The 26,451-nt window shown below is 38.0% G+C and overlaps 1 protein-coding gene across 1 annotated transcript in view; it reads left to right on the forward strand.

Moving 5' to 3' along the window:
- Positions 1–1,739: 1,739 nt before the first annotated feature.
- CPLANE1 (ciliogenesis and planar polarity effector complex subunit 1) overlaps positions 1,740–26,451 on the forward strand; it is a 70,694-nt gene continuing 45,982 nt past the window's right edge. Inside the window, exons 1-20 of the mRNA XM_049795172.1 lie at positions 1,740–1,947; positions 2,566–2,717; positions 3,578–3,713; positions 3,898–4,017; positions 4,860–5,086; positions 5,438–5,544; positions 7,224–7,380; positions 8,169–8,272; positions 8,444–8,626; positions 10,109–10,358; positions 11,493–11,645; positions 12,547–13,307; positions 15,587–15,771; positions 17,950–18,030; positions 18,898–19,062; positions 19,813–19,986; positions 22,333–22,561; positions 22,796–22,935; positions 25,617–25,834; positions 26,143–26,307. Coding sequence (XP_049651129.1) covers positions 1,923–1,947; positions 2,566–2,717; positions 3,578–3,713; positions 3,898–4,017; positions 4,860–5,086; positions 5,438–5,544; positions 7,224–7,380; positions 8,169–8,272; positions 8,444–8,626; positions 10,109–10,358; positions 11,493–11,645; positions 12,547–13,307; positions 15,587–15,771; positions 17,950–18,030; positions 18,898–19,062; positions 19,813–19,986; positions 22,333–22,561; positions 22,796–22,935; positions 25,617–25,834; positions 26,143–26,307 — 3,732 coding nt within the window. The 5' untranslated portion in view covers positions 1,740–1,922. The remainder of the gene's footprint in view (positions 1,948–2,565; positions 2,718–3,577; positions 3,714–3,897; positions 4,018–4,859; positions 5,087–5,437; positions 5,545–7,223; positions 7,381–8,168; positions 8,273–8,443; positions 8,627–10,108; positions 10,359–11,492; positions 11,646–12,546; positions 13,308–15,586; positions 15,772–17,949; positions 18,031–18,897; positions 19,063–19,812; positions 19,987–22,332; positions 22,562–22,795; positions 22,936–25,616; positions 25,835–26,142; positions 26,308–26,451) is intronic.

Consider the following 26,451-nt stretch of genomic DNA (forward strand, 5'->3'; position numbering starts at 1 on the left):
CCAGAGTAGATTAATGGTGGGGTTTTTTATGGGAGAATGAGTAGTTGATTCACATCCCAGGTGTTCAAAAAAAAATAGAAAAAAGGAAATGTGGATTAAGACATTTGTTTACATGCAGATTGTCTCCATATAACCTTTAGTACGAGATCTGATTACTATGCTCTAAACTTTTGTTTGAATTACAGCCATTAAATTTCTTTTCCTGTGAACTGCCAGGTAGATTCTGATGATTTTCAGGCAGAGAATGCACCCAGCAAAGTTAATATGTAAATTAAAATACAACTCTTTTTTTTACCTCTTTTTAGATCAAAATAAGAGCTGAAATCTTAATATTGGCTTTTCTGTCAGTGTTGAAATTTGCCCACAAAGTATTTAAATAGAGGAATCACTATATGTCCTGCAAAAAAGATTTGCATCTTTCCATATGAAGTTATTAGATACTACAAGTTATTTTCTGCCACTAGCTATGTTTCACACCAAGGCTGTCATGTACATTTACCCTGGTCTTGTTACTGCAGTTCTATTAATACGCCATACAAGAGTGGTGTCCCAAGTCTTGCCTGATGTATTTAACTTTTATTTCTAAATTTTAATATTTGCATGAAAGTATGTTGTGTTGAGCCATATTCTGTAATCTAGGCAAGTAGATTTCTGTTTTCAGATCTAGAGAAATGCCTGAAGAGTTGGGAACAGGCACAAGTCATGGACTTGTTTCAGCTATTCTTGTTTTTCCATTCTTCCAGAGTAAGAATGCCTCTGGCAATATTAACAAGTTTTTCAAAGTGTATCAAGAGTTATCTTTGATATTTTTCAGATGATGGCAGGTAATTTCAGTGTAGACATTGCCTTTTGTTTTCATAGCACGTGCCCTGCTCTCCGATGGAGAAAGTGTAGGTTCTGCTTCCTGATTTAAATTTGGAGGGATGGGGAAACCTGAGGCCAGAGGGTTGGGTGGATTAATGCAGTGGATGAAACAAATGGTGACAATTACAGGCAAGTAACTGACCAACATGAAGGTGAACCACTTCTCATTAACAGAATTATCAACAATTGGATGATTACTTTTGTTGGTCGGTTTTTTTTTTCTTCTGTCCCAATGTTACTCATTCTTGATGAAGACTGTGGTTAAGGGAAGGTAGAAGGGGACTCGGTGGTTAAAGTGGTTTGAGGAACAACAGCCAGTCTGAGAGAACAGCTGGTTTGAGGGAGTCAAAGGCATTTCTTCAAGGTGATGAAACAAAATGACTGCTCGCCGTCCTTGTATTTCACCTAAATTCCTGTATTTGACAGGGAGCGCTAGTCTCTTAACAGCTCTGCCTCCTACTGTCGCTCATCCGCCCCATCTCCGACTACTGATGACGATGCAAATTCTCCCCTATGGAACCTCCGCAGCGTGACCCATTGCCCCAGGCTGCCGCCACCGGCGGTACCAAGTGCCCGCCTTTTCTCGCTGAGGGACGGGTGCTCACCGGGTCTCCCGAAACCGCATGAGACTTCTACCAGCGTGCCAAGCCGGCACGTTCGGGGGTGAAGGGGCAGCGGGAAGCCGTGCGCTGAGCCCTGCCAGGGGACGACGAAACAACTCTCCGACGGCCGACGCGACCGAGACGACCGGGGGGCGGCTGCCGGGAGGAGGCCGCCCATCGGGCGGGGCTCGCCCCCGCGCCTGCGCCCTGCGCGGCCCGTGCCCCGCCTCCGGCCGTTGGCGAGGCGGTGAGGGCGCTCTGGGCGGCGGCGGGGCCCGGCGGGGTTGGGGCTCCTGGGCGGCGCGGCGGCCCGTCGGCGCCCTGGCTCTGGTGAGTGTGGTGAGCATCGATTTGGGCACGCACCATCTCCTTCGGCCTGTGCCCTGAGGGCCGCAGTTAGCCTGAAGGGCCGTCTCTGCCCAGACTCGGGCAAAAGTGGCGGTGGAATTCTTGAGGATGGCGCCGGGAGGAGCGAAGGGAGGTCCGTTCCCTCCCTCACTGTCTCCGCAGGGGTAAGCGGGTTGCCTGCGCTCGGCTTGGCTTCGGGGACCGGGCCGCCGCCCGAGGAAATCCCCCGAAACGTGAGGCAGCAGGCTGGCGGCCGTCACCGGCCCCCTTGGGTGGTGGGGTGTACGGCGCCCTGTCACCCCGCCGTCTGAGGTGGCTCCGAGGCGGGGATGCCCTCCTCCTGCCCCCGCCCGCTGCCTGGCCTCAGGTCTGAAACGTAGCCGGCCCTCTGTGCCCAAGGAGCCCAGCTGGTATTTTGCTTGAGTTTCCGACCTCTTGCTCTTAGGAGGCCTCAGTGTGTTGTCCTTGCTTTCTGCGTTCTTACCAGAGTTGTAAGGCATGGTAATTTGTCTTGTGTCTCCTTTCTCTCAGCTCCTTCTGGAACAAGCATGCATGTCTGTGCGGCTGAACTGCAAACAGCCTGTGAGCTACGTGAATGAAAATAGCTGTTTTAGTTTGGAAGTACAGGCAGGCATCAGGTCTGTTTGTGTTTAGCAGGAAGCTGCTGTACTTAAGAGTCTGTGTCTAGATTCCCATCTTCTACTCCCACCCAAATAATAAAAACTTACTGTCTTTTTTGTTCTTTCTTCAGATACTCTATGGATATGTGAAAAAGCCTCTACTTGCTTTTCTTTACAATCATTACCGAGAGGTTTAATAAGTATGGAGATTAAGTTAGATGTTCTCGTCTCCATGTGTATCAAGCAAAGAAAACCATGGCCTCGCATCTCATGGATTGGACAGGTAAGTGTAATGAACTTTTGTTTAAATAGAACTCTGCAAAGAGTAGGGGGTTTAATTATATAATACTTTGCACTTCCATTTACAGGGAGGGGGGGTAAAAAAAGCCTCAGGAAGTTATTTGAAGTACCCCACTTAAGAGTTATTGAAATAAATGGCTGCTTTTTCTATCTTCCTGACTTGAGGTTGGAGATTGAGAATTTCTGAGATAAACAATGGGGAGTCTCTGCCCCGAAGAAAAAAGACTTGTCCCTTATGTGAGATTCTTGTTTTGTTGGTTCTAGTTTATCATAACCTTTCTTACAGTACCGTGTTGGAAATCGTGAACAAAATTCTTTTTCCCATTCCATCTTGCATCTGTTGAAAGACACGCTTTCTAAGCTTTTTTGATATAATGAGACTAAATTTTTTTTTTCCTTCTTTTCTGATGTATGATTTAAGTAGGTAACCTTTTAAGACCAATTCCTTCTTCTGTTGAAATCACTGGCAAAAATCTCACTAAATTAAACACTACAAGACGAAATAACTAGAGTCTAGTTTGTTGTTGTGTTGTCATTTGTTGGCAGGTAGTTCAGTTGAGATATTTCAAAGAGCTTTTTAATAGTGATTGTAAAATTAGTTTGATAGTTTGAAACCTGTGAACCAAATTCATCATCAGTGTAGGTGGATGCTAGATATGATGTTGTACGGTAAAACAAATACGCCAAAGAATGAAGTTAAGATGGTAATTGCAGCTGTAACATGTTTACTTTTTTTGTTTTTCTAATTATTTTTCCCTAACATTTTTTATCTCTGCATTATTTTGCAAGCCTACACAGAAAATAACATTTTAAAAAATGAAATGCTTTTTTTTCGTTCAACAGGAAAAAGAGGCTATTTTTCTCCTAGATGATAAACGTATAAATGAAATTAACCTGGCATCAGGGAAGACAAAGAGGAAGATCCCTCGGCTGCAGTCACTATTGAAAAATGTAGTTGTTTTAACAACATCAAGAAATGGTTAAGTATAACATTTTATGGATTATAAACTCATTTTATTTGTAGTTCTAACAGTTTAGAAAGAATATATAAAGGATCTGTCAGTTCACTGTCAGCTTTAGTACTGTGGCTACGATGGAAAGGAAGTCATTTTATATACTTCACAATAATATCCTTCAAAACATCTTTCCTCTCATGAACACAGGTGCTTGGTTGGCAGGAATACTTACAACAGGAGAGCTGTTCCTTTGGAATAAAGATCAGGACTGCTTGAAAACTGTGCCAGCGATCGAAGAGTCTAGGAAAGTAGTTGCAGCAGCACAAGGTAGGGTTTTTTTCAATTAGGCTTTTGAAAAACGGAATAGAGCAAAAGTGGTTTTCCTTTTGTAAGTGTTATTGCACAAGTAAAAGCTATATTCTCACAGTTTTGCATTTGTATAATTTGTGAGGTAGTTAAGCTTTGAAAAATGTCCTTTTTGTCACTTGCTCCTGTAAATAGTAATTCATTTTTAAATACAATAAATATTTTATTTTTAATGGTTAGTTTTTAACTGTAGAAAAACATTCCTTACTAGGTTATCAATACCTTAGAGCAGATGTACCTCTGATGTAAACCCTATACACATAATTTGAAGTTTATTCTGTAGATGGGTTTTCATGACAAATGCTGACTGGAGAAAATAATGTAAAGGCACGCATTTGCAAACTTAAGTATCAAATATTGTCATGTATTGAGTAACCTCACTGATACCACGTTGTAAAGCAAAGTATTGTACAAGCAGTTCAGTCATTTCAGGGAGGATCAGTAGTGCATTTAGGTGCTGAAGGTAATAGATAGTAGAGCACTTAGGCATTTGTTAATAGTTTTCATGAAAGATGGATTTCAAGAAAAACAATCTCAGGAAGCAACTGTAACGATTGACTCTCATGGGAAAGATAATTCATAAAATGTATAAAAGCAGGTGTCCCATCTGACATCACTGCTGCCCAAGGTCTGCTATCAGTGATGAAGCTGGAAATAGTTAAGATACTTAAGGTGGCAGCTTGGATTTCTTGTGATAGAGAAGAAAAGAAATTCCCTTTCTCTTTTCTTTTTAGATCTAAATCTAACAGAGGAGCAGAAGCTATTCTGGCACATTGTTGTGTTTGTTGTTTTTTTTTCCCCAGAGTGTTTAATGAGATTGTACTTGTATGTATCTGGAGATGGCAGAAAGGCATTATTAACTACTCCTACGGCATGTGTCTTTTTATGGGAGAGCACAGAACATGAAAAGACATCCTCTTATAAAAATTCTTCTGGGCGTTGGATGCAAATTTTGCCTGATGAATCAGTCATGTTGCCTTCTACTGAAGAAAAAGAAATTGGAGTGCATGCTGCTTTCATACAAAATGAGGTAAAAAAATAAGCCCTAAAGGAATTTTTTAATCTCTTAAGTAAATTAGAGCCACAGAGGGTACAGTGAATTTTGAGAGCAATGTCTGCCTCTTTGGTGTTGCATGTAGGCTAATTGTTCAGTTCATATTAGATTTAATGACAACATAAGAACAGCTGTACTGGATCAGATCAAAGTTTATCTGGTCCAGTAATATTCTTGCCAGCCTTTATATTTCTGATGACAACATTATGTTATTTAATCTGAATTGTAATAGTTATTGATCTAAATGTATAAATAATTAAAGAGAAAATTGTGTGTAACCAGGTTTTTGGGTTTGTTCTGGTTTTGGTTGTGGCTTTTTTTCCACAGGTACTGGGTGATTGCTGTTTGTGCTCTTTTGTGTTTTACTCTGGAGAGTGTTTGGTGCTGACATTTCTGATTCTTCGATGGCATGAAAATAGCTTTAAATATGTTAGGTAAGTTCAAAGATACCTGAAGTTACATTAGCTTAAGAGGAAAATTTTTTTTTATTACAGAGTGCTTTAGAGCTGGTATTCGGAGCTGCAGCTGAATACATTTACATTGATGTCCAATTAGCCTGTAGTTACAAGCACTTACTTACGTTTGCATATGTATGTTCGTAGCGTCACACATTATATGAGCATGTATAGGATCCATATGTGGTCGTTTTCAAATATTTAAATGTGGTTATGGTAACAACATTTATTGTATGTATTCCATACTTCATTATTAATGTATACATAAATAAAACTGGGTGTATTTATCACTATGTGTGGGTGGCTGTATATACATATACATGCCTTTACACATGTGTGTGTTAGTGTCAGGGAGTTTTTTATGTCATGCTGATAGAGCTTCCTTTTCTAGTTTTTCCTATATTACTAGTGCACGCTGTGCAGCCATGAATGCCCTGAATACCTCTTTATTTTCTTTATTATGCATATTTGTATTTTTTATTTGTTTTCTCTTCCCCTTTTCATCTCTTGTGTGTAGGCTGCGTAAGAGGGTGTATACGTTTCTTTATCTGTGCTGGGACCATGTACTGAAATAGTTCTACTGATACAACCACTTAAAAATGCAGTTGAATAATAATCCTGAGTACATGTGTAGTCCATACCTTTTCTTAAGTGAGATACATGTATGTATGAGTTTAAACGGATATGTCCTCTGCAGGTATAACTGAAGTAACTTGTTAAAATTTTGCCCTACAATTGACGTGGTACAACTGCTTTTGTTAAATTATGCCCTTTTGATACTAACTTAGTAATGATGTCCTCCTTGCCCTACTAAGCAGCATCACTCTTCACTCAGTTTGTCAGCAGCATGGTAATGCCTTTCTGGTAATATAAAAAATGAAATAAAGTATAACATTCCCAGTTTAGAAGTGCTTATGTATATCATAGTACTTTCAGCCTGAAATTGTAACCACATTTCTTAGCCATGTTACTCATAACTTCTTTATGCCAACTATCTCTCAATTTCATTGCTTACTGTTGTTTAATTCATTTTTTTCATGTTAATGCTTTATTTTTGGTCTGTTAGGTGGCATGCTTCCAAATGGAATCTCTCTTGTGTTTTCTGTCATGTTTTCAATCTTTTTAGGATCATGGAATGGTTTGGGTTGGAAGGGACCCTTAAAGATCATCTAGTCCAACACCCCTGCCATGGGCAGGAACAACTTTCACTAGATCAGGTTGCTGGAAGCCCAATCCAATCTGACTTTGAACACTTACAGTGATGGGGCATCCACAACTTTGTTGTTCAGAGCAGTATACTGTTGATTTTCATTTTCGAATTCTGCGTATTCCTGTGTTGGATGACGTTACACTGTCTGCGGAAGCTGTTTGTGGCTAGAGTGCAAGTGCCTTAATTATATGGCATGCGTCTATATTTATTTGCATGGTCTATACATATAGCCCGAATTCCTGTCCCAAAAAATAATTCTCAGTGTTCAGACATAATTTTAAGCTTGTATAAATACAAAATATTTTTCATTTGTAAGGTTTTTGAAGAAAAATAGATTATTATTATTGTTCATGCTTTATCTGTTTTTTGTCTTGCATGGTTTGTTACTATATGTGAATCATCCCATTCAGCAAGTAACGTCTTGGTTTTGTTGTCTTTTGGTATTCAGTTCTTTGCCATACCAGATCCACTGGGTACAGCAGACTTGTTCTCTTGATAATTTGGTTCCTCGATGTGTGTCTGTGAAGTCAAAAGGAGCTTTGTTGTGTGCATTTGCAAGAGATGGACTTCTACTTGCAGTAGCTGTTAATCAAACTGATCCAAAGGTATGAATAATAGACAGTACGTAATTTAAGACAGTAGTTCAGTTTGAAGGAAGTGGTAACAAGGATTTAATAACACATTTTTTAGGAGTGATTTTTCAGCGTTCTTATTGATACATGTGATTATGTTCACATTGTTATCCATAACTAAAAAATTCTGCCACAACTTGCAATTTTTGGAAGGCTGTTGTCTTAAGAAATCCATGTAAGCTCCTCTGTCACTTCTAATCTCCAAGAAATACAAGAATAAAGAAATTAATTTCAGTTAGTGTATTGTATCTGCAAAGATTCCGGATGATTCTCAGTCAGGCCTCAGCTGAGCATGTGCTGTAGGTTATGTTCCCACTTCATAATGTTATTCCTTCTAACAATTCAGTGGCCAAATCTTAATGCAGTTTTTAGTGCTCATGATGAAAGGGAATATGGACCAGCTTATTTAGTGTGCTAGGATGGGATGATGCAGTCCTTCAAAACTCCAGTTGTTACTCACCATAAGACTGTAGAAGAGTGATCTTATATTATTTTCAGGGTTTTAGAAAATGTTACGTTAAAAAGAATGTTGAATTATATATTGAGAATATAATGATATTTATTTTTCAGATATAGAAATAAGTATAGAAATTAATAAATACTCTAAATAGTAATAAATACTGAAGTGCAATGTTACTTTCATGTATAATAATGTTTCCAGTACATCAAATGTAAGGCATAACTTGCAAATAGAAATTTTTTTTTTACAGTAATGACATTTTGATAAAAACATTTATGTTTTCTTTACATTTTCTTTCTAGGCAACTCAGATTTTGTTTTTAAACACATTGAATTTTGTAACTATTTCGGGTAGCCTTAAAGGTTGTAGCAGCAAGAATAACATGGTCCCATCCAAGTTTGTCAGGTCAGTATTTGATGCTTTTTCTGCTGCTGTTGTGGATATTTTTGTTTTGTGTTGTGGATTTGGGGAGGGGTTTTTTTCTGTTGGGTTTGTTTGTTTCTTTGTTTTTTAACTTACCCTGACCTTTTGATACAGTGATTTGACAGAGAAAATATTTTTCCCTGCCCAATTTAGATCTTACTGGGTTGGCGATATGAGTTGGACTCCTGATAGTCTTTTCCTGGCTTGCATGTTAAAACGCGGATCTTTGGTTTTATTGACATGTATGGGCGAATTGCTGACCATGATTACTTCTGGCTGCTCTGTAGAATTTGGACCAGCAGAGTTTATTCCATTTCATCCACTAATAACATACAGGTAAAAGGGTTTGAAAATATTTATATGTTTTTGTCATATGATATATCTTACTTTCTAACTTTTTTTTTACTATTTTACATACACTTCATCTTTCAAATTCACTTTTTTGTTTTTCTTGTGTTTTCTCAATATCTGTTTCTTGTTTGTAGTCCCATTTCTTATAATGGGTTTGTCATGATGAAAATTGGCCTTATGACAATGAAAGTATACATTAAGTGATTTGGTTTTTTAAAAGTGTTTGTTTTTAGTAGTAATTAAAAATAGCTTGTTATTATGATGTAAGGAGAAATTAAACTTACAGAAGTACTAAAAGTGCAGATTTATTTTAATCCAGTGGTATTTCTCTGCTCACTGTTTAATTTTACCTATAATATTCTATATCACACTTCCAAATCAGATCTTGTAAGTAATATATTTGCATGGACAAAAACTAGGTAGCTTGTAAATGTTTTTTGGGGGGTCTGATTTTTCCAGATCTAAATTTTGAATTTATGCTGCTGGGTGCATGGGGGATTAGAAGGATCTCTGATAACACTTCTTAGTATAAGTTGAAAGTTACAAAAAGTAACACAGCCAGAATAACTAGAGGAAACAAAATAGAATCTAAACTCTTAATGAAAAAAAAAATCATCCTATTAATTCTGAGTGATTGAAGCCAAGTGTAGTGTGTAAATGTAACATCTCATGAAAACATTCAAAGTATTATAATACCTTCTTACACTGTCTGGTTGAAAAATCAGATACTAAAATATATTAAAATATCTTAACTATGCTTATTTATTGAATATATGCAGCTATTTTGTTTTCAAATAATCTAGTAACTTCTGGACTATTAAGAAATAAAAAAAACAACCAGTAATTTTACACATTATTTCAAAGTATTATGGGGTAATATTAGAATACATGCACAACACAGCTCTCTGGAACTCAGTAAGGAGCAATTTCTTTATAAGAAAGGACTTTGTAAGACCTTTTTTCTATAAGAAGAGTTGTGTGTTGATATAAAATATTTCTGTTGAATGTCTGAATTTGTTCTGTAGTACTAAGATTCAGATCTTGAGGGATTTTTTGGTTTTTCATACATGACTTTATTAGAAGCTACTTAGAATTTCATCTTCAAGCACTTGTCATACACAATAAGACCTAGATAGAAAGTGATAGAGAAATTTAAAGTCAAATTGAGAAAAAAAATACATACAATACTTATTAATGAAATAATAAGAGAATACTGAAAGCTGGTTTTATTTTTCTTTAAATTAAAAAAGTTGCAACTGCAGCAATATACTCATGTCTTGCAAGCATAAATAGTGTTATACACAGTGCTCATCCTGCAGAAATCTAGGCAATTCCTTATAATTCTGAATGGACCTATTGGGACAGTAGCATGAACGGTATTAAATGTTTGTAAGTTACTTCTCTGTTCTGTTCATGATTATTACCTATGATAGTTGCTTCTTATGTTTTGGTGTATCTTTATTTTAGACAGCAGCAGTCTTTTTGTCAGGACTCTAGTCAGTCTCTTGGTTCTTCAGCTTCTGAAAGTGACCTGATGAGACAGAGATTCTCTGTTGCTTCACATTCAAGATTACCCTACCTCATTGTCTCTGATGGATACATGGTAACAGTGCTTAGATTTCCTAACAACCTTTCACCATCAGGATTTATAAGATCCCTTTTGCTTGATTCAACCCAACGGCTTGAAAATATCCGTCAGAATTTGCTGGACTCCAAGGTAGGGTTATGAATTATTTTGTAGGCTTTAAGTAGAAAACTTTGTGTGTATAAAAAATGCCGAATTTTTAAACTGAATACCTCAATTTAGTTTACCGTGATAATTGTGCAAATTCCTTTAAATTATAAAATTGTTTTGAGAACAGTGTTGATCTAGAAAACAATGGATACACAGTTTTCTCTGAAATTTTATTCTTTTGATGTCTGGGTGACATTTCAGTAAAATATAGTAAATATATTAAAAATATATAAATTTCCTATATAAAATTTCCTATATAAAAATATAGTAAATGTAGTAAAGGGGACAGTCTTAACTGTCACTATAATGCTTTCTAGAACTGTGAAAGAAATAGGGATTTCTGTATCTGTAGAGCTGGTTCAGAGCATTGACAGGTATTATGCTACTCTGACCAACTCATCCTTTCAGAATGATGCAGAAAGGATTCTGAAAGACCTCTCTATCTTAGGCTGCTGCTGATTTAGAACAGTCAGCAACAGTCCCAGTTGGTGCTGTGTGCATGTGTTCACTTGGTCCTCAGTTCAGGTTGTGAATTAAAGCTTTCTTAAAGCATTTTTGTTTGTTTTTCTGTCACTTCTAAATTAAGTCTGGGAGAAGGAAAGCCTTTGAAGGAAGAGGTCCTGCAACTGTTGCCAACCACGTAAGATATAATAGATATTAAGTTCAGCAATTTTGCATTTGCTGATCTAACGCAACTTCTCTTCCAGTTCAGTTTGTGTTTTGGATTTTTGGAGAAGTGAGTTATGATGGTATTCATGCATAAACTAGAAGAGTGGGCATGGATTCGAGGATTTGAAGAGATATGTTACTAGCCAGAAAGCCCTACATATTGGCAAACTTGTAGGGTCATTTCAGGGATCAAGAAAGCAGATTCTTTCAGCATGAAGCAAAGTGAAGTTGTCTGGTGCTGAGAAAATTCTGCATTCCAGAAGCATGGTCAAATGATTGTTTCTGTCCAATGTACGCCTGCTTGCCTGTTCTCCCTTTCTGTCTGGGACTTTTAAACTGAAGCTTTTTACAGAAGGGACCAATTTCCTTGTTTGTTTAGAAAGTGTCTGGTTTGATCTTGCTGGAGGCAGATAATAATATCTTTTTCGTTATTGTTATTTCTTTTAGTCTAAAGGGAGACCTCTGTCTTTACAATCACTGTTGTCTTTAAAAGCTAGTCTTTTAAAACACACTCAAAACCAAAGTTCCATCTTTTCCACCATTCCGAAATTCCTGGAGGAGGACACGACAGAAATGACTGAGAAAAGCATGGATTTACTGGTACTTAATAGCATTTTTCCATTTATAATTATGGAAATGATTGAATTTTAAGGTATTCTAAATGTGAAGAATAATTTTTTTCAAATAATATAGGTATGTTTGCTCTTACTAGGTATATTTGAAGTAATTCTGGTTTGGTTAAATTCTCATTTTCTTCATATGTGTGAGGAATATGGTTATTTTTCTCAACTGATACTTGAGTATTATTTTCAAACATATTTCAGCAGTGCATGAACTTTTTGAAAAATACTAATCAGCATATACATCAGTTTTTTGTAGTTTTATACTTTAGCTTCACTTTATAATAAAAGTAACATTACACTACTAAATATACTGGAACTGTAAACTATATTGATAACAAGTACAGTATTATTATCTGTAGTAAAAAATATATTTATCCTCAGTTTTAGAGGATTCTTCCATCAATTCCAAAATTTGTACACGTCTTTTGGAAGAATGGCCCTGTGATCAAAGTTACTGTGCAGCCTTTCCAAACTCCATTTCATGCTTTTGGGTTTTGATTTGTTCTTTGAAGGTTTTGAGCTTTTGTTGAATGGCTTTTATATCTTGCAGGTATCTGGCAAAAACTCTTCCTCATGCTCTGGGCTTAATAAAGGACAGAGTTTTACAGTCTGCTATAAAAACTACTGCTGTGTTTACAGCGTAATTTTTTTGTTGTTATTAGACAATTTAATTTCTGTCTGCACAACTATTCCAGATAGCCACATTTAGTTTGAGGTCTAGATGAAAGTGCTGTGCATTAAACTTACCAGCAATTAAGCAAGTTAATTAAGCATGAAGATTTCATTCGTGAGACGGTGAGTCCTTGTAGACTATGCTCTCTCTCAACTGAGTTGAATTAAACTGTTATTTTTGGTGGTTGTTTTTTTGTCTGATTTAGGATTATGAAGAAGAATCGCATGATGAAAAGCAGTTTTGCAATAGGCCTTCCAGCTTTCGTAGCCAAAGAATCCATTCATTTGTTGTTAAAGCTGATCAAGGCCACTTAGAATTTGCGTCAATGTTTGATACTATCCATGCAAAAAACAGTACTGAAGAGAAAGATAAATTATCAGTGGAACTGTATTTCATTCAGAAGAACCTCCTTGCTGCATGGCAGATAGGGATTTCAAAAAATATGGAAGAGAAAGACACATTGCTGAATTACACAGTGAACTGCATTATCCATTTTTTCAACATTCTTCAGTTTGTGAAATATTCTTTGCCAAACCAGGATGCATCTTTAAACAAGTCTCTGAAGAATACTCACTGGATGCATTATGTCCTAAAATATTTTCAGCAGTATTTAACTGTCTTGTATTGGCATTCAAGAGCCAGTCTGACTGTGCATGTGGCAAAACTGACTTTACAAACTTTAAAACTGATGCTCATACAGCAACAAGATCAGTTGTTCTCAAAAAACCTTTTGGCATGCTTCTATGTTTTGAAGATGGTTTCACACACTCTAAGTAGCATGTGTATACTACAGTATGAAAATTTTTTTGCATCTCCTCATGGTAACAGTCTCGTTGAACTTGACTCCCTCGCTGTGCCTATTTTCCTAGCTCTTGATGAGAGTACTACTCAACAGTTCAGTTCACTGAATTCTCTCCTTAGAGAGCCTCCTCGAGCAGTAAACCATGATGCAAAAACAGAAAAAAGGTATGAATGGTCTTTACATGCGGGGGGCGGGGGGAGCAGAATACAGGACAGCCAGGCAATCAGGCCCGGTCAGCATGGGTTTATGAAAGGCAGGTTCTGCCTGACCAACCTGATCTCCTTCTGTGATGAGGTGACCTGCTTAGTGGATGAGGGAAAGGCTGTGGTTGTTGTCTACCTAGACTTTAGTAAAGCCTTTGACACCATTTCCCACAGCATTTTCCTGGAGAAACTGGCTGCTTACAGCTTGGACAGGTGCACTCTGCACTGGGTGAAAAACTGGCTGCATGGCTGGGCCCAGAGGGTTGTGGTGAAATGGATTTAAATCCAGTTGGTGGCTGGTCACAAGTGGTGTTCCCCAGGGCTCAGTGTGGGGGCCAGCTCTCTTTAATATCTTTATCAATGATCTGGATGAGGGGATCGAGTGCACCCTCAGTAATTTTGCGGATGACACCAAGTTAGGAGGGAGGGTTGGTCTGCTTGAGGATAGGAAGGTTCTACAGAGGGATCTGGACAGGCTGGATCGATGAGCTGAGGCCAATTGTATGAGGTTCAACAAGGCCAAGTGCAGGGTCCTGCACTTGAGTCACAACAACTCCATGCAGCGCTACAGGCTTGGGGAAGAGTGGCTGGAAAGCTGCCTGGCAGAAAAGGACCTGGGGGGTGTTGGTTGACAGCCAGCTGAATATGAGCTGGCAGCGTGAGCCAAGAAGGCCAATGGCATCCTGGCCTGTATCAGAAATAGTGTGGTCAGCAGGAGCAGGGAGGTGGTCGTTCCCCTGTACCGGGCACTGGTGAGGCCGCACCTCGAGTCCTGTGTTCAGTTTTGGGCCCCTCACTACGGGAAAGACATGGAGGTGCTGGAGCGTGTCCAGAGAAGGGCAACCAAGCTGGTGAGGGGCCTGGAGCACAAGTCTTGTGAGGAGCGGCTGTGGGAGTGTGGCTGTTTAGCCTAGAGAAAAGCATGCAGGTCAGGGCTCAGTCCTATAGTTGAATATAGTTCAGTTATGGTGACTTAACTAATTACTACCAATTGGTTCAGAAATAACTGGTGGATTAACAGCTCACACCAGGTCTGGTAGTGCAGCATCAGTTCAGGTATTGCAGCTCAAGAAACTTTTACTGCCTCTTGCCCATTACACTCCTTCCCATGCAGCATTTCCAAACTCAGTGGAGCCAAGATGCTGCTCACACACAATATATCTACAATGTCAACTTACTCAGCAAAGTTTGCACTTGATTATGGATATGGTGTCCCGGATCAGTAAGAAAAACCCCAGTGTGTGGAAATTTAACAAACTATCAGAGCTATTTCTTCTTTGAAGGTAAACACATAAACTTGGAAGAAGCTTAAACCGAAGTGTACTATCCAACTATTGGGAAAATATATTATTACTGCTGGAGTATTTCTCTACTGCAGAAGTCATATGAGTCCAAGTGTGTTAATCATACAAGCAAGCTGTTCCTCTCCAGAGATTTAGAACCTAAGAAGCGTTATAACTCACAAATTTAATCTTACTACAGTAAAATGTATTTCTTCAATGAGTTTAAAATATATTACTGTGTTTATTGCAAATTTGGTGGTCAGATTTCATTTTTGGTGAAATTTCTTCTTTGGAGAAGATAACCCATGTTTTTGATTGATTAATTCTGCTTCACTTACTGAGCACTGTGCGTATGACTGACCCTGTATGTATTGATAATGGAAGCAGTAGTGCTAGAGAAGAAGATGCAGATATGTTGCAGTTCTGTGCAATCTTTTTCAAGTCCCTGGCAATGTATACTTGTTTGTATTGGCAAGCTTATTACATATCTGAGCTGGTACATCTAATGGTACTGTGCTGGGCAGCAGGGACTTGCCAGCCCTAAAAACATGCTCTGCAGTCTTTTGTTTCCCTGTCTTTGCTTTTCTGACTTATGCTTTCACTGTGTTTTTAAATCTTGTTTATAAAGACACTGATACCTGTTTTGAGGTTTATCTAGGTTATTTCATTTCCCTCGTTTAGATAGCAAGGGGTTAACTTGAGGTGTGGTTGGGTGGTGAAGTACATTGCTGCATTTACGCAAATTCAGAGGAATCAACTTTGGTTGGTCAAAAACCAAAACTAAGGCAAAAAATGTTTCATTTTTTCCCCTCATTGAAGTCAAGAATGTAGTTGTTAACACAAAATATAATTTAGTTTTCAGATACATAATGCAAAATATAAGAAAATAAGAAACTGATGTAAGTAACTTTGTTAAATTTTAATGATTTTCATATTATTATACTTCTTGAACTACAGGTTGATGGTACTATGGCAATTACTGTATAAGAAAGTGGTTTGGTATCAGATGCAGCTGAACAGAAAAGCGAACAAGAATGCAGAAGAACAGTCTGTTGTCTCATCACTTTTCAGTCACATACAAGCGACCCTCCAGTCTTCAGGAGTGACCTTAGAACAACATTTGAAGATTAATTCCGTATCTGGTTAGTACTTTGGAAAGAGCTACAAATGTTAGGTAGTTGCATGGTTAACTGAATACTAGGAAAATTAGGTTCAACTTAATGACAATAACTGACCACCCATTGTGGCTTAACTCCAGCCAGCAACTAAGCACGATGCAGCTGCTTGCTCATTCCTTCCCTCTCGCAGTGGGATAGGGAGGAGAATCGAAAAAAAGTAAAACTTGAGGGTTGAGATAAGAACAGTTTAATAACTGAAGTAAAATAAAATACAATAATAAATAATAACAGTAATGAAAAGGGATATAACAAAAAAAAGAAATAAAACCCAAGAAAAGACAAGGGATGCACAATGCAGTTGCTCACCACCCACTGACTGATGCCTGAGCAGTGATCTACCCCTCCTGGACAACTCCCCCCAGTTTATATACTGGAGGAGCATGATATCCTATGATATGGAATATCCCTTTGGCTAGTTCAGGTCAGCTATCTTGGCCATGCTCCCTTCCAGCTTCTTGTACACCGGCTTGCTGGTAGAGCATGGGAAACTGAAAAATCCTTAACTTGGGATAAGCACTACTTAACAGAAAACACACTGTAGCAGCTACGAAGGAGAAAATTAACTCTATCCCAGCCAAAACCAGGATACCAACAGATTTAGAAAAAGTCAATAGTGGGACTTTCCTTAAAATTCTGATCAGGACTCTCTCCTAAATGCTTCATGCCCTGGTACTTATTGTAATCTTTAGAGCTTGTTGAGCTAAACAAAAACTCTATATTGACTTCAGTTTGCTTTGAAGAATGTCCCAGAGAATCTGAATGCAGGATCTGAATTCTCATCTCATTTGTACTGTATTATTTCCTCTGAAGTAGATGGGTATGGTAATGTATCTCTTACTGGATTTCTGTGTAGAAATCCTGTTCACTCCATGTGGTCACTGTGGACATGAGCATGTTGTGTACATGAATGTAGTCAGCCTGTGTAGAAATCCCGTTCAGTCCATGTGGTCACTGTGGACATGAGCATGTTGTGTACATGAACGTAGTCAGCCTCAACCAAGAATCTTACTAATGTAATCTAATGTAATAGACTTAATCTAGTGTATTTATTTTGCAAACAGTATATGGTTCTAACCTAATTTCCTACATATTACTGTCCTACGCTCTATTTTTCCTTTCCCCTTCCACACCAATAAGCCCAGCTTCCCATTTATGTCTCCCACCATAATTCTGTTTCCTCTCTATATTCTTGATCTCTCTCCCTTAAATGATACTTGTAGCTTCTCTTCCTACATCACTCCATACAATACATTAGCTCCTGCATGTGTGTCTCGCTTATCCTAACAATACAGCCAACTTCCCACCCTTCCTTCCTTTATTTACATGGAGTTTGCCAAATAGTTATGATATGGTTCATGAATGCGTTAGAGTAACATACATGCTGATGGGCCAGCCAACAGCTTGAACTGGCTAGCTGCTGCTAAGCTGGGTAGAGTGGCAAATTTGTCCTTGTCTTTTCTTCTATGGTAGCGCTATTTTTCTTTTTTTCTTGTTTTTTTCTTCCTCCTCCTTTGCCCAGGAGCTGTGTTCTTCTACACTTATTTTTCTGTCAAAGTATTTAGGAATGAACCAATGGATTAAAAATAGGAATGGGAATAGCAATGGAGAGGTGACACTTAGAGAGATGAAATGTTTAATAATCCATAGACCTATTGTTTGAAAGTGCTTTTATACTGAAAAAGAACATGTATGTTCAAATTGCTAAATAATTTTGCAGCTACTTTTTACAATGAAAAAACATCTTCCCCATCATAGGAAATATGAAAACAGATAAGCAAAAATGCTTTTCCCCATTAATAAACTATTGTGGGTTTTGAATACTGAAGTTTCTAACTATAGTTAACATTTATAACCTTGTGTAATCGGAAAAAAAAATAACCTCTTTACTGAAAACCTTTTATGAATGATTATAACATGAATTTTTTTTTTCATTTAATACTGATTCAGCAATTTAAAAAAAATGCGGGGAGTAGTATTCAAAGTCATCTTCTCTCAGATGCTCAAAACTTGGATTTAGCTCTCAGAATAGACATTTGCTGGAGACTCACATATTTTACTCTCCTGAAGTAAGTGCATGTGTGTTTGCACATGTAAAACTAACTATATAAAACTTTTAATTTGTTACATGTGTGACTTTTGTAGGTGAGGAGAAATTCCTTTTAGGCTCATATGGAGAATCTGTGGATATTTGGAAAAGATCTCTTTGTGAAATCAAGGCAAAAGGTAAGGGATAAAAATATTTTTTGAGGGTGGAGGAGATAAGTTGTATAATCACTTTATGTAGTTATTTGTGACTCTGCCCTTCAGAAAAAGGGGGCAAGACACGTAAAGGATGCATATTTGAAATTAAGCTGGGATTTGAATAGATTCCAGTCAAAACTTAAGTCTGATTGCTCCCTGAGAAAATTCTGGGCATTTCTATTTTAATATCAGAGTTTTCTTGTGTTTATAAAGTACTTGGTACAGAAAAGCTCTAGGTATATTTCTGAGCAGGAGAGAGACAATGAAAAACAGATGAACAAAAATTCCTTTTGTAGCTGTAAAATCAAAAGACTTAGTGTTTGGGGAGCAACAAAACAAAGTCATTTGTGGCAGGAGTTTATTTAGGAGTTGATTTGAAACAGATATTCTAGAGTCTCTTCCCAGGCATCATGAGAAAATTTTTTTGCTGGTTATTGTGATGAGGAATACCTCACACAGAAGGAATTGAGGATATTGGAAGCTGGTGGATGTTTAAGCAATTTCATTGTGGTTTAGGCATCCCATCTTTGAAGGCTAAGCTCCCTTGAGCTCTTCTGTCTTTGTCTGTGTCTTAACAATTATACACTGAATTGTTTTGAAAACTCCCAGATCTCTAGAAGTAAAACTGTTGTGGATGAGCATTAACTCACTAATAACTTAGAAGTTGTAGGAGGATCGTATCTCTTAAAATAGCTGTTCCTGATTTCTACTCCTTCTCAGAGTATATGTTTACATAGATATTTTTCTCGAGAGGGAGGAACTAGTACTTTCAAACTTGCTGTGTCTGTTCTTGTGTTTACTGTTTCTCTTCCAACTAGTCTTCTGCCCTTTTTTTCTTGTTTAATACAGGAGGAAAAAGAGCATGTTTTCTTCAGACTAGATATTATCTTGCAATATTATTTTGCCACCTTTATCAATATAACTTGTGTGAGGCTCAGGGACTCTGTGATCATCTGGTAGGAGAGATTCTGAGGCGATCACAGCTCTCAGTGAATCAGATGGAAAAATTTTCTGGTATGTTTATATTGCATAAAAGTGCAATAAGGTATGTTGATACTCTTTGAATAACCTAGTGTCTAATTTCTGTGCCATCACACACTCACTTGAAAACATGTTTTTCTCTTTACACTGGACTGAAGTCTGTTTATTCAGTGAGTTTAAAGATCTTTTTCTAATCCTCAGATGTTCTTTTAGCTGCACTTGTTGGAGTAAGTGTTTAGACAACTTTCATTGTACAATTAGTAGTGAAAGTATGGCCTGTTAAATGTTCTGGGATTCACATCTGCTCAAGGAAAGACTTTGGATAAAAAGAATAAGGGGGAGATGATGTGATTTCATTTTATATTGATTTAACTTTTTTTTAAATGATACAACATGATAAAATAGTGGATTTTAGATTGGTGACCAGTACTAAATTGACAGTGGGATTTTTTTGCAGGTGCTTGTAAGTTTTTTCTATTAAGTCAGAGTATGAAATCTAAATTTCCAAATTTAAACAGTTTTTTTGACTCAACGCTGATGTAAATTTAGATAGTAGAGGTCCATCTCTAGTCATTAAAAACCCAGTATAAAAGTCTTTTAATATAGTGTGAATTAGTGTAAAAGATGAAGCTCTGCAAGTCCTGAAAACTTGTTGAGAAATTAAGTAATACCATAGTATGCTTGTTTAAAAAAAAAAGTTTTACAAGCTGTGACTAAACAATTTTACCATTCAAATTTTAAATCATTTTCCTCATGTTTTAATTTGATACCTGTTCTTTTTAGATACCAAGTATTTTCAGCATGAACTATGGATGGTAACAGATGTTCATACTGAAACTGCCATGGCTGTGATTCGATCCATGGCACGATTCATGGCCGCTTATTTCACAAATCAGCTTCTCTATATCTTTCCCCCACACAATGTTGACATCCTGCATCCGCTTCACATCAAACAAGGTATTTTCTCTAAAAGCAGTTCATTTTGCTGTGCTTAAGTCTTACCATTTTTTAACATGTATATCAATGCTGTCTGTCATGCTTTAACTTGGTGATATATACTTTCAGCACCAGTACCTGTAAAGATAAGGTAACTTAGTTTTTCCAGGTATTTTTGTTGAGGAGTGTATGTGTCTGTGTGTGGGATTAATGTTTTGCATCTCTTGATTATTGAAAATATTTTTGGTATTTAAAGTTAATAGTTTGGTGTGTGCAATTGAATCATTTAATCCATAGAATAGAATCATAGAATTGTTTAGGTTGGAAAAGACCTTTAAGATCATGCAGTCCAACCATAAACCTAACACTGCCAAGTACACCACTAAACCATGTCCCAAAGCGCCACATCTACATGTCTTTTAAACACCTCCAGGGATGGTGACTCCACCACTTCCCTGGGCAGCCTGTTGCAATGCATCCAACAAAGGATGGAGATTCTTTTCTTCTTTTGTTGCTAATGTATTTAGAAAACATTTTTTATTTTCTTTTACAGCAGTAGCCAGATTAATTTCTAGCTGGGCTTGGTACTTCTAATCTCCCTGCATAACCTCACAACATCCTTGTAGTCCTCCAGAGTTGCCTGCTCCTTCTTCCAAAGGTCATAAACTCAATTTTTTTCCTGAGTTCCAGCCAGAGCTCTCTGTTCAGCTAGGCCAGTCTTCTTCCCTGCCAGCTTGTCTTTTGGCACATAGGGATGGCCTGCTCCTGCACGTCTAAAATTTCCTTCTTGAAGAATGTCCAGCCTTCCTGGACTCCTTTGCCCTTCAGGACTGCCTCCTAATATATTGATTTTTTTTTTCTTGAGGTTTTTTTTATTATTACTTTTCCTATGCTTTGAGGTTAGTTATCTAAATCTGATACACAGGTAAAAGGATGCTGTGGGTTTTTTCACCTAAATTAAACAACGTTAGAATGTCATGGTTCTTTTACCACTTTTGCCTAAAGATGTGGCTCTGACTGACGTTGATCCTCCCAAAAGTGAGAGAAAAGCAGTGCTTAACAAACAGCTGAATTGGATCTGTGATATGGCGTGACCCAAACTGAAAAGCCAGAAGAAAAGATTTTTGCTTATTTGACAGTTTAGCTCTTGGAAGCCAAAATGCTCCAGACACCATATCATCAGAACAAGTGGGAATGTCAAGGGGTTTTTTTGTTGAACCCAAATAGTACTTTTTAATTTAAGTCCTGCTATTCAGCAGTTTTTTGAGAATTAGTATTTATCACAGTGTGTGTTTTATGTATTTTCTGCAAGAGATTCTGTTTAAAACATTTCCTTTGTTAGGAAGTTTTTGGTTTCAGGGTTAATTTTTCAAAACTATTTAATGTCCACAGGGATGAAGAGTTATTTGGAAGTATTGTAAGTACTCTACAAGTAAGTTAATATTACAATGCCAAATATTTCTCTACAATATTAACTTACTTCGATTAGCTTTTCTGCAGTGTATTTGAATACATTGACTGTTTTCAATGTTTCTGTACTACAGCATGCAGTGGTACATATTTCTACACGGTCTTTTGGATGTTTTAATCCGACAACTTTCCAGATAAAACCTAGAAAATAAGACCTTGATTTTTAATATGTGTTAGTCAAAGATAACGTACATGGTGAGACAATCTTGGAAAAATTGCATTGCACAGGCTGGGTTAATGTGAATATTTCCCTAAATAATGTCATTGCCTCAACAGTAAACAGAAACTGCAAGAGAAGCAAATAACTCCTTAAGAGTTAATGTTAATCAGCACCTCTCCAGGAAAACCAGGAAGTAAAACCTTGGAAAACAAATCTAAACCTCAAGAAACAAGGACATACTAAGTTTGTCTTCACTTTGTCTTGATACACTCTCTTTAAAATAATGTACTATTCTTTCTCAAAAATGCGTTGTAGCTTTCTGTCTTCTGCAGTAAGCAGCACAGTGAGTAGAAACAACATGGGTATGCTAGGAAAACTCAGAACTTCCATTTATCGCGGGTATATCTTCTGGAATATCTTAAGCATATGTCGCATACTTGCAAATGTTCCATCAGTGTGATTAAATCTTTAAAGGATAACCCACAAGTTTTGCACATGCTTGCATATCCCACATTATTAAGCAGAAAAATAGCCTACTCTGACCTCCGTATTATATCATAGCATGAGCTGCATCTGCCTGCTGCAGATAAACCCCGTAGTGCCTCTAATAAAGTAAAGAGCAATTGTGCACTGAAATGAAATGAAGCCAAAAGCAATGTGAACATATGAATTCTAGATTATTCGTCTGATGGGATGCAGATTTATTTAAACTTTAAAATGTGGTTTTTGTGTTACAGACTTTTCTACACGTATTATTCCGCTGCAACACTGTTTGGTTACCAGAGCTGTCAGGGACCAGAACCTTTCATCTGTGTGGACAGCTGAATATGCTCTTGATTTGTTCTTCATTGCTGGGCTCATTCCAGAAGCTGTGTGGTTAACACGCAGACTTGGGGACTGGAAACTGTCTGTTTCAATTGGTGTGGCCTACCAGCTGTATTGTCAGAACTCTGATGAATTCTCAAGGTAAATTTGAGCTTAGAATTAATATACTGTGTTTTGTCATTAATGTTATTTGCATTAAATTTATTGTAACAACGTGTGTCCTTTGCCTCAAAAATTCATATTCCCAGACTCCTCGTAGGTACAGGACCTAACATGTTAAGATTAGTTATTTTGTCTTAGATATTCATTTAACAGAGCTTCATTAGATTATCTGTGGGTTTTACTTAGTTGTTAATGAACAGTTTCTTCTTACAGTTTCAGACTGAAAAACACAGAGTATCACCTGCCATTAAGCTTATCACCAATGCAGACTTTTCAGGAAAAGTTACAATCTTTGTTAGGACAGCCAGCTACTTCTGAAACATCAGTATGTATGAATTACAAGCAGTTTACAGGTACATAAAGTTATAAATAATTGTGTTTATTTTTCATGTTATTTCACTGCATATTCTGTGTTATATGGTGTCTTAAAAAGAAACAATTACCTCGTCTTCTCCAGTGTGTGCCTTACGGTTATAATGTATTCAAATACTTCTGTTATAATGTATTCAGATACTTTAATTTATAGGGGTTTGGGTTTTGGCTTTGATCATTCTACAACTGGACCGTATTACCAGTTTTTTCTTCTTCATGTGTATCAGCCAAACACGTATTTGACTATGTGTGATATTAACTTCAGTTTGGCAGAAGACTGAAGCTTCATTAAAACAAAACAAAAAAATGCCCTAAAGCAAATGCGAATGTATTAACAGTATGGAAAGTATCATCATACTTAAAATTAGTTACATGGTGGAGTTTAATTTTTGCCTTTCCCTTCTGTTAAAGGGGGGAAGGGGTGGTATCTCATAGCCTGAGAGCCCCATGCCCCCAGGTCCAGCAACTAGCAAGGCTGAGAATGTATTCCCCACAGGCACATACCCAAACACACATACGCAGTACCTACATACAGCAGGCCACACAGATCAACACATACAGACATGCTCAGCACTCATAGAAACAGCGCCAACAATCCTATCCTGTTTCCCTCTCTTGCTTGTAAGGATGAAGGTCTGCGTATACATACCTATATGTACAATATGGATCCCTCCAGTAGCTGGGCTTAGACCCAGTAGCTGAGTCGCCCAAGTTGCTGGTGTCTGTATGTATGAGCTCCCCAAAGCTCCAGCTCCACTCCGTTTTCTGGCACAGACCTACTCACAGATACCGTCTTCCTCCTGCGCACACACTGTCTATGCACCCCCACAGTAGCTGGCCTTGAATAGCTGGTTTGGGATCCTCAGTCTTTGCAGGTGCCTCACCCTTAGAGACACACACTGTCTTTCTGGCAGGTGGTCACAACTTGCTTGGTCCTTCCAGTATCCAGATCCCCTTGTCTTGCCCTTAGAGACATGCAGGTGCACAAGCAGGTCTCCCAGTCATCTCTCCAGCAGTTGGCCAGGTCTTCACCAGTCCCTCCAGTCACTGTCAGCTCCTGTGGTCTCACTGTTCCAAGAGCGAGACCTGCACACCTCTAGCTTGCAGGGTGCTTCCACTCCTGGCTTAGTCTGACTTGATACTTGCTAGCACTCATGCATTCACTTACATAGCCTCACTTGCTACAGTTCCTGGCACCATGGATACATGGGCACTCTGACCCGTGGTCCCATTCCAGTTGCTGGCACTTCATTTGACTTAACTCCAGCTGCTGTAGTTGCTGACATCCCAGACACATAGGCTTTCTGACCTGTGGTCCTGCTCCAGTTGCTGACACTTAAAATCCTGTGCACAGACACACAGAATAGAGAGTCCCTCACCCATGAAAATAGATGTGCTGACAGGGCCCAAAGGAGGTGAGGCTGCCACAGCTCCATGCCATACCTTTGGTTTCTTTCCTGAAGATCCCATAATGAGCCTTGTACAATCCCAAGAAGCTCTTCGCCTGCATGCTTCAGTATGTCCTATCTTTCTTGAGAGTAACCTGTCTCAAGCTGAAAGGTACTGAAGAGAACCACTGCCATTGGCTCACTTTGATGGGTTTCATACCTGGATGCTATGTCTGATGGCTCTCCTGGGAAGAGCCTGGACAGGGTGTCCATTTCTCTGAGTACATAATTTGCTGCTGTGCATCTCTGGGCTTGTGGACATGAGCCTCTCGTGGGTTGATTTTTCTACTGTGAGTAGATGGGTCTAGGTATTATTCAGGTTCGCCAGCCTGCTGTTGTCTCTGTGCTCCTTTGTATGTGTGTATAAGCTTTTTGTCACGTAACCTAACTTAATACTTTACTGCTGAAATTCCTCCAGTTAGCTAGATCAAGCTCTCCTTGTTTACATTTTGTAGAAAGTTTACTGGCGTGATCTCTATTCGTTACTTGCTTTTTGTGTGTTTGGAAACCACTTCCATATTCCTGTCAGCAGGTGAATGTTAATTAATCTTGATCTTAGCCATATCCCAGACACTGTAGATGCTTCTTTTGTACTCATTTCCAAGGGTTTTATTTCAGACAGATACACACACACATATATATGCTGTATATAAAATCTCTAAGTATGATAGGTAGTGGAAAGATTAGGCAGCACATACTTCAAGACAAGTAGGAGGAGTAGAAATGGAAGTAGAGCAGTATAATATTATGAGAATTTCAGGAACCAATTAGTGATGTATATTAAAGATCCTGCTGCTTCTAGGATGTGAGGAAAAAAATGTAATCGTATGTAAACGAGATCAAACAAGTACATTTCCCTTTCCTTGGTCATCATGCTTACTGATAAAAGGGTTGTTACAGTCATTATTAATAGTATACCTATTTTATGCCTGCTTGGTGAGAATGATTTGCCAGAATTTTATGCCAAGTAAATGCAAGGCTGAAAAGATCAGTTCTCTAGAAAGGCAATAGCTTCTCCCCTATTCTGACAGGACCTAAAATTAATAATGAATACTATTTTCAATTGAGAGAGATGTTATCTTAAAGCGGGTAGATGCGATGTATACATTGTAATAGACAAATGCAAATTCTGAGAACATAGCCTCATAATTTCAGAATGAAGGCCATATATTAATTGAGTCGATTTATTGGTTTCTGTGCTTAATATTTTATAGATCCAATTGAAGAGGAAGATGCAGATGTTCTTTGTAGTTCAGTACAGGAGATACTGAAAGCAGCTGTTATGGCAGATGCTGATATTCTTTCAGAGACATTTCAGCTTTTGATGGATTCTGGCAAGGATCTTGGCAGAAAATTGTATGGTTTAGTTCCAGATGGGCTTTATCTTCCAGCACCACCATTGTACTGTCCTCAGCCAGCTTCTCTGAGTGACGTAAGCATCCATGATAGCAGTTCCTTGGGTCTTTGTTTAAATATATTTATGAAATAATCACGATCTTTATTCTGATTCCTTTCAGCTCGTTTTTCTGTCTTTTTTCCATGGGTATTCATTTACTTAAGTAGCACCATAGTGATAAGAAAGTATGTGTGCCTCTGTGTTTTTTCCAATAAAGTGTGTATGCTCTAAAGAAGAAGGGAAGTACTCTTAGGAGCACAAACAATGTTTAGGTCAGATTCCTTATTGTATAAGTCCTTTCTAATTTGGGGGCTTGTTTTTGTCTTGGAATTCTCATTTTTCAGGAAAACTGTAATGACATTCTTTTAAAAATTGAGAGAGAAATTCGTCAGAAAGTGTCAGGGGTTCTTCAGCGAATTATCTTGCTCTTCCGGGCTGCTCATTGTTCCTGCCCTGCAGCACAGTGGTATCTTGCACAACTGAAGTGGGCAAGAAAAATAATGCAAAAAGTAAGCATTTAACTTGGTTTTTTGTAACTTGATTATCAGCTGTAAATATTACTGACAAGCTTGCAATTGCTGAAGCATTCAGTCTCATCTGGACTTTGATGTCACTTTTTTTATATGTTGTCTTCTAGTTTTACACTGCATGTT

Source organism: Accipiter gentilis, chromosome Z (genome assembly GCF_929443795.1).
Source record: "Accipiter gentilis chromosome Z, bAccGen1.1, whole genome shotgun sequence".
Classification (NCBI taxonomy): Eukaryota; Metazoa; Chordata; class Aves; order Accipitriformes; family Accipitridae; genus Astur; species Astur gentilis.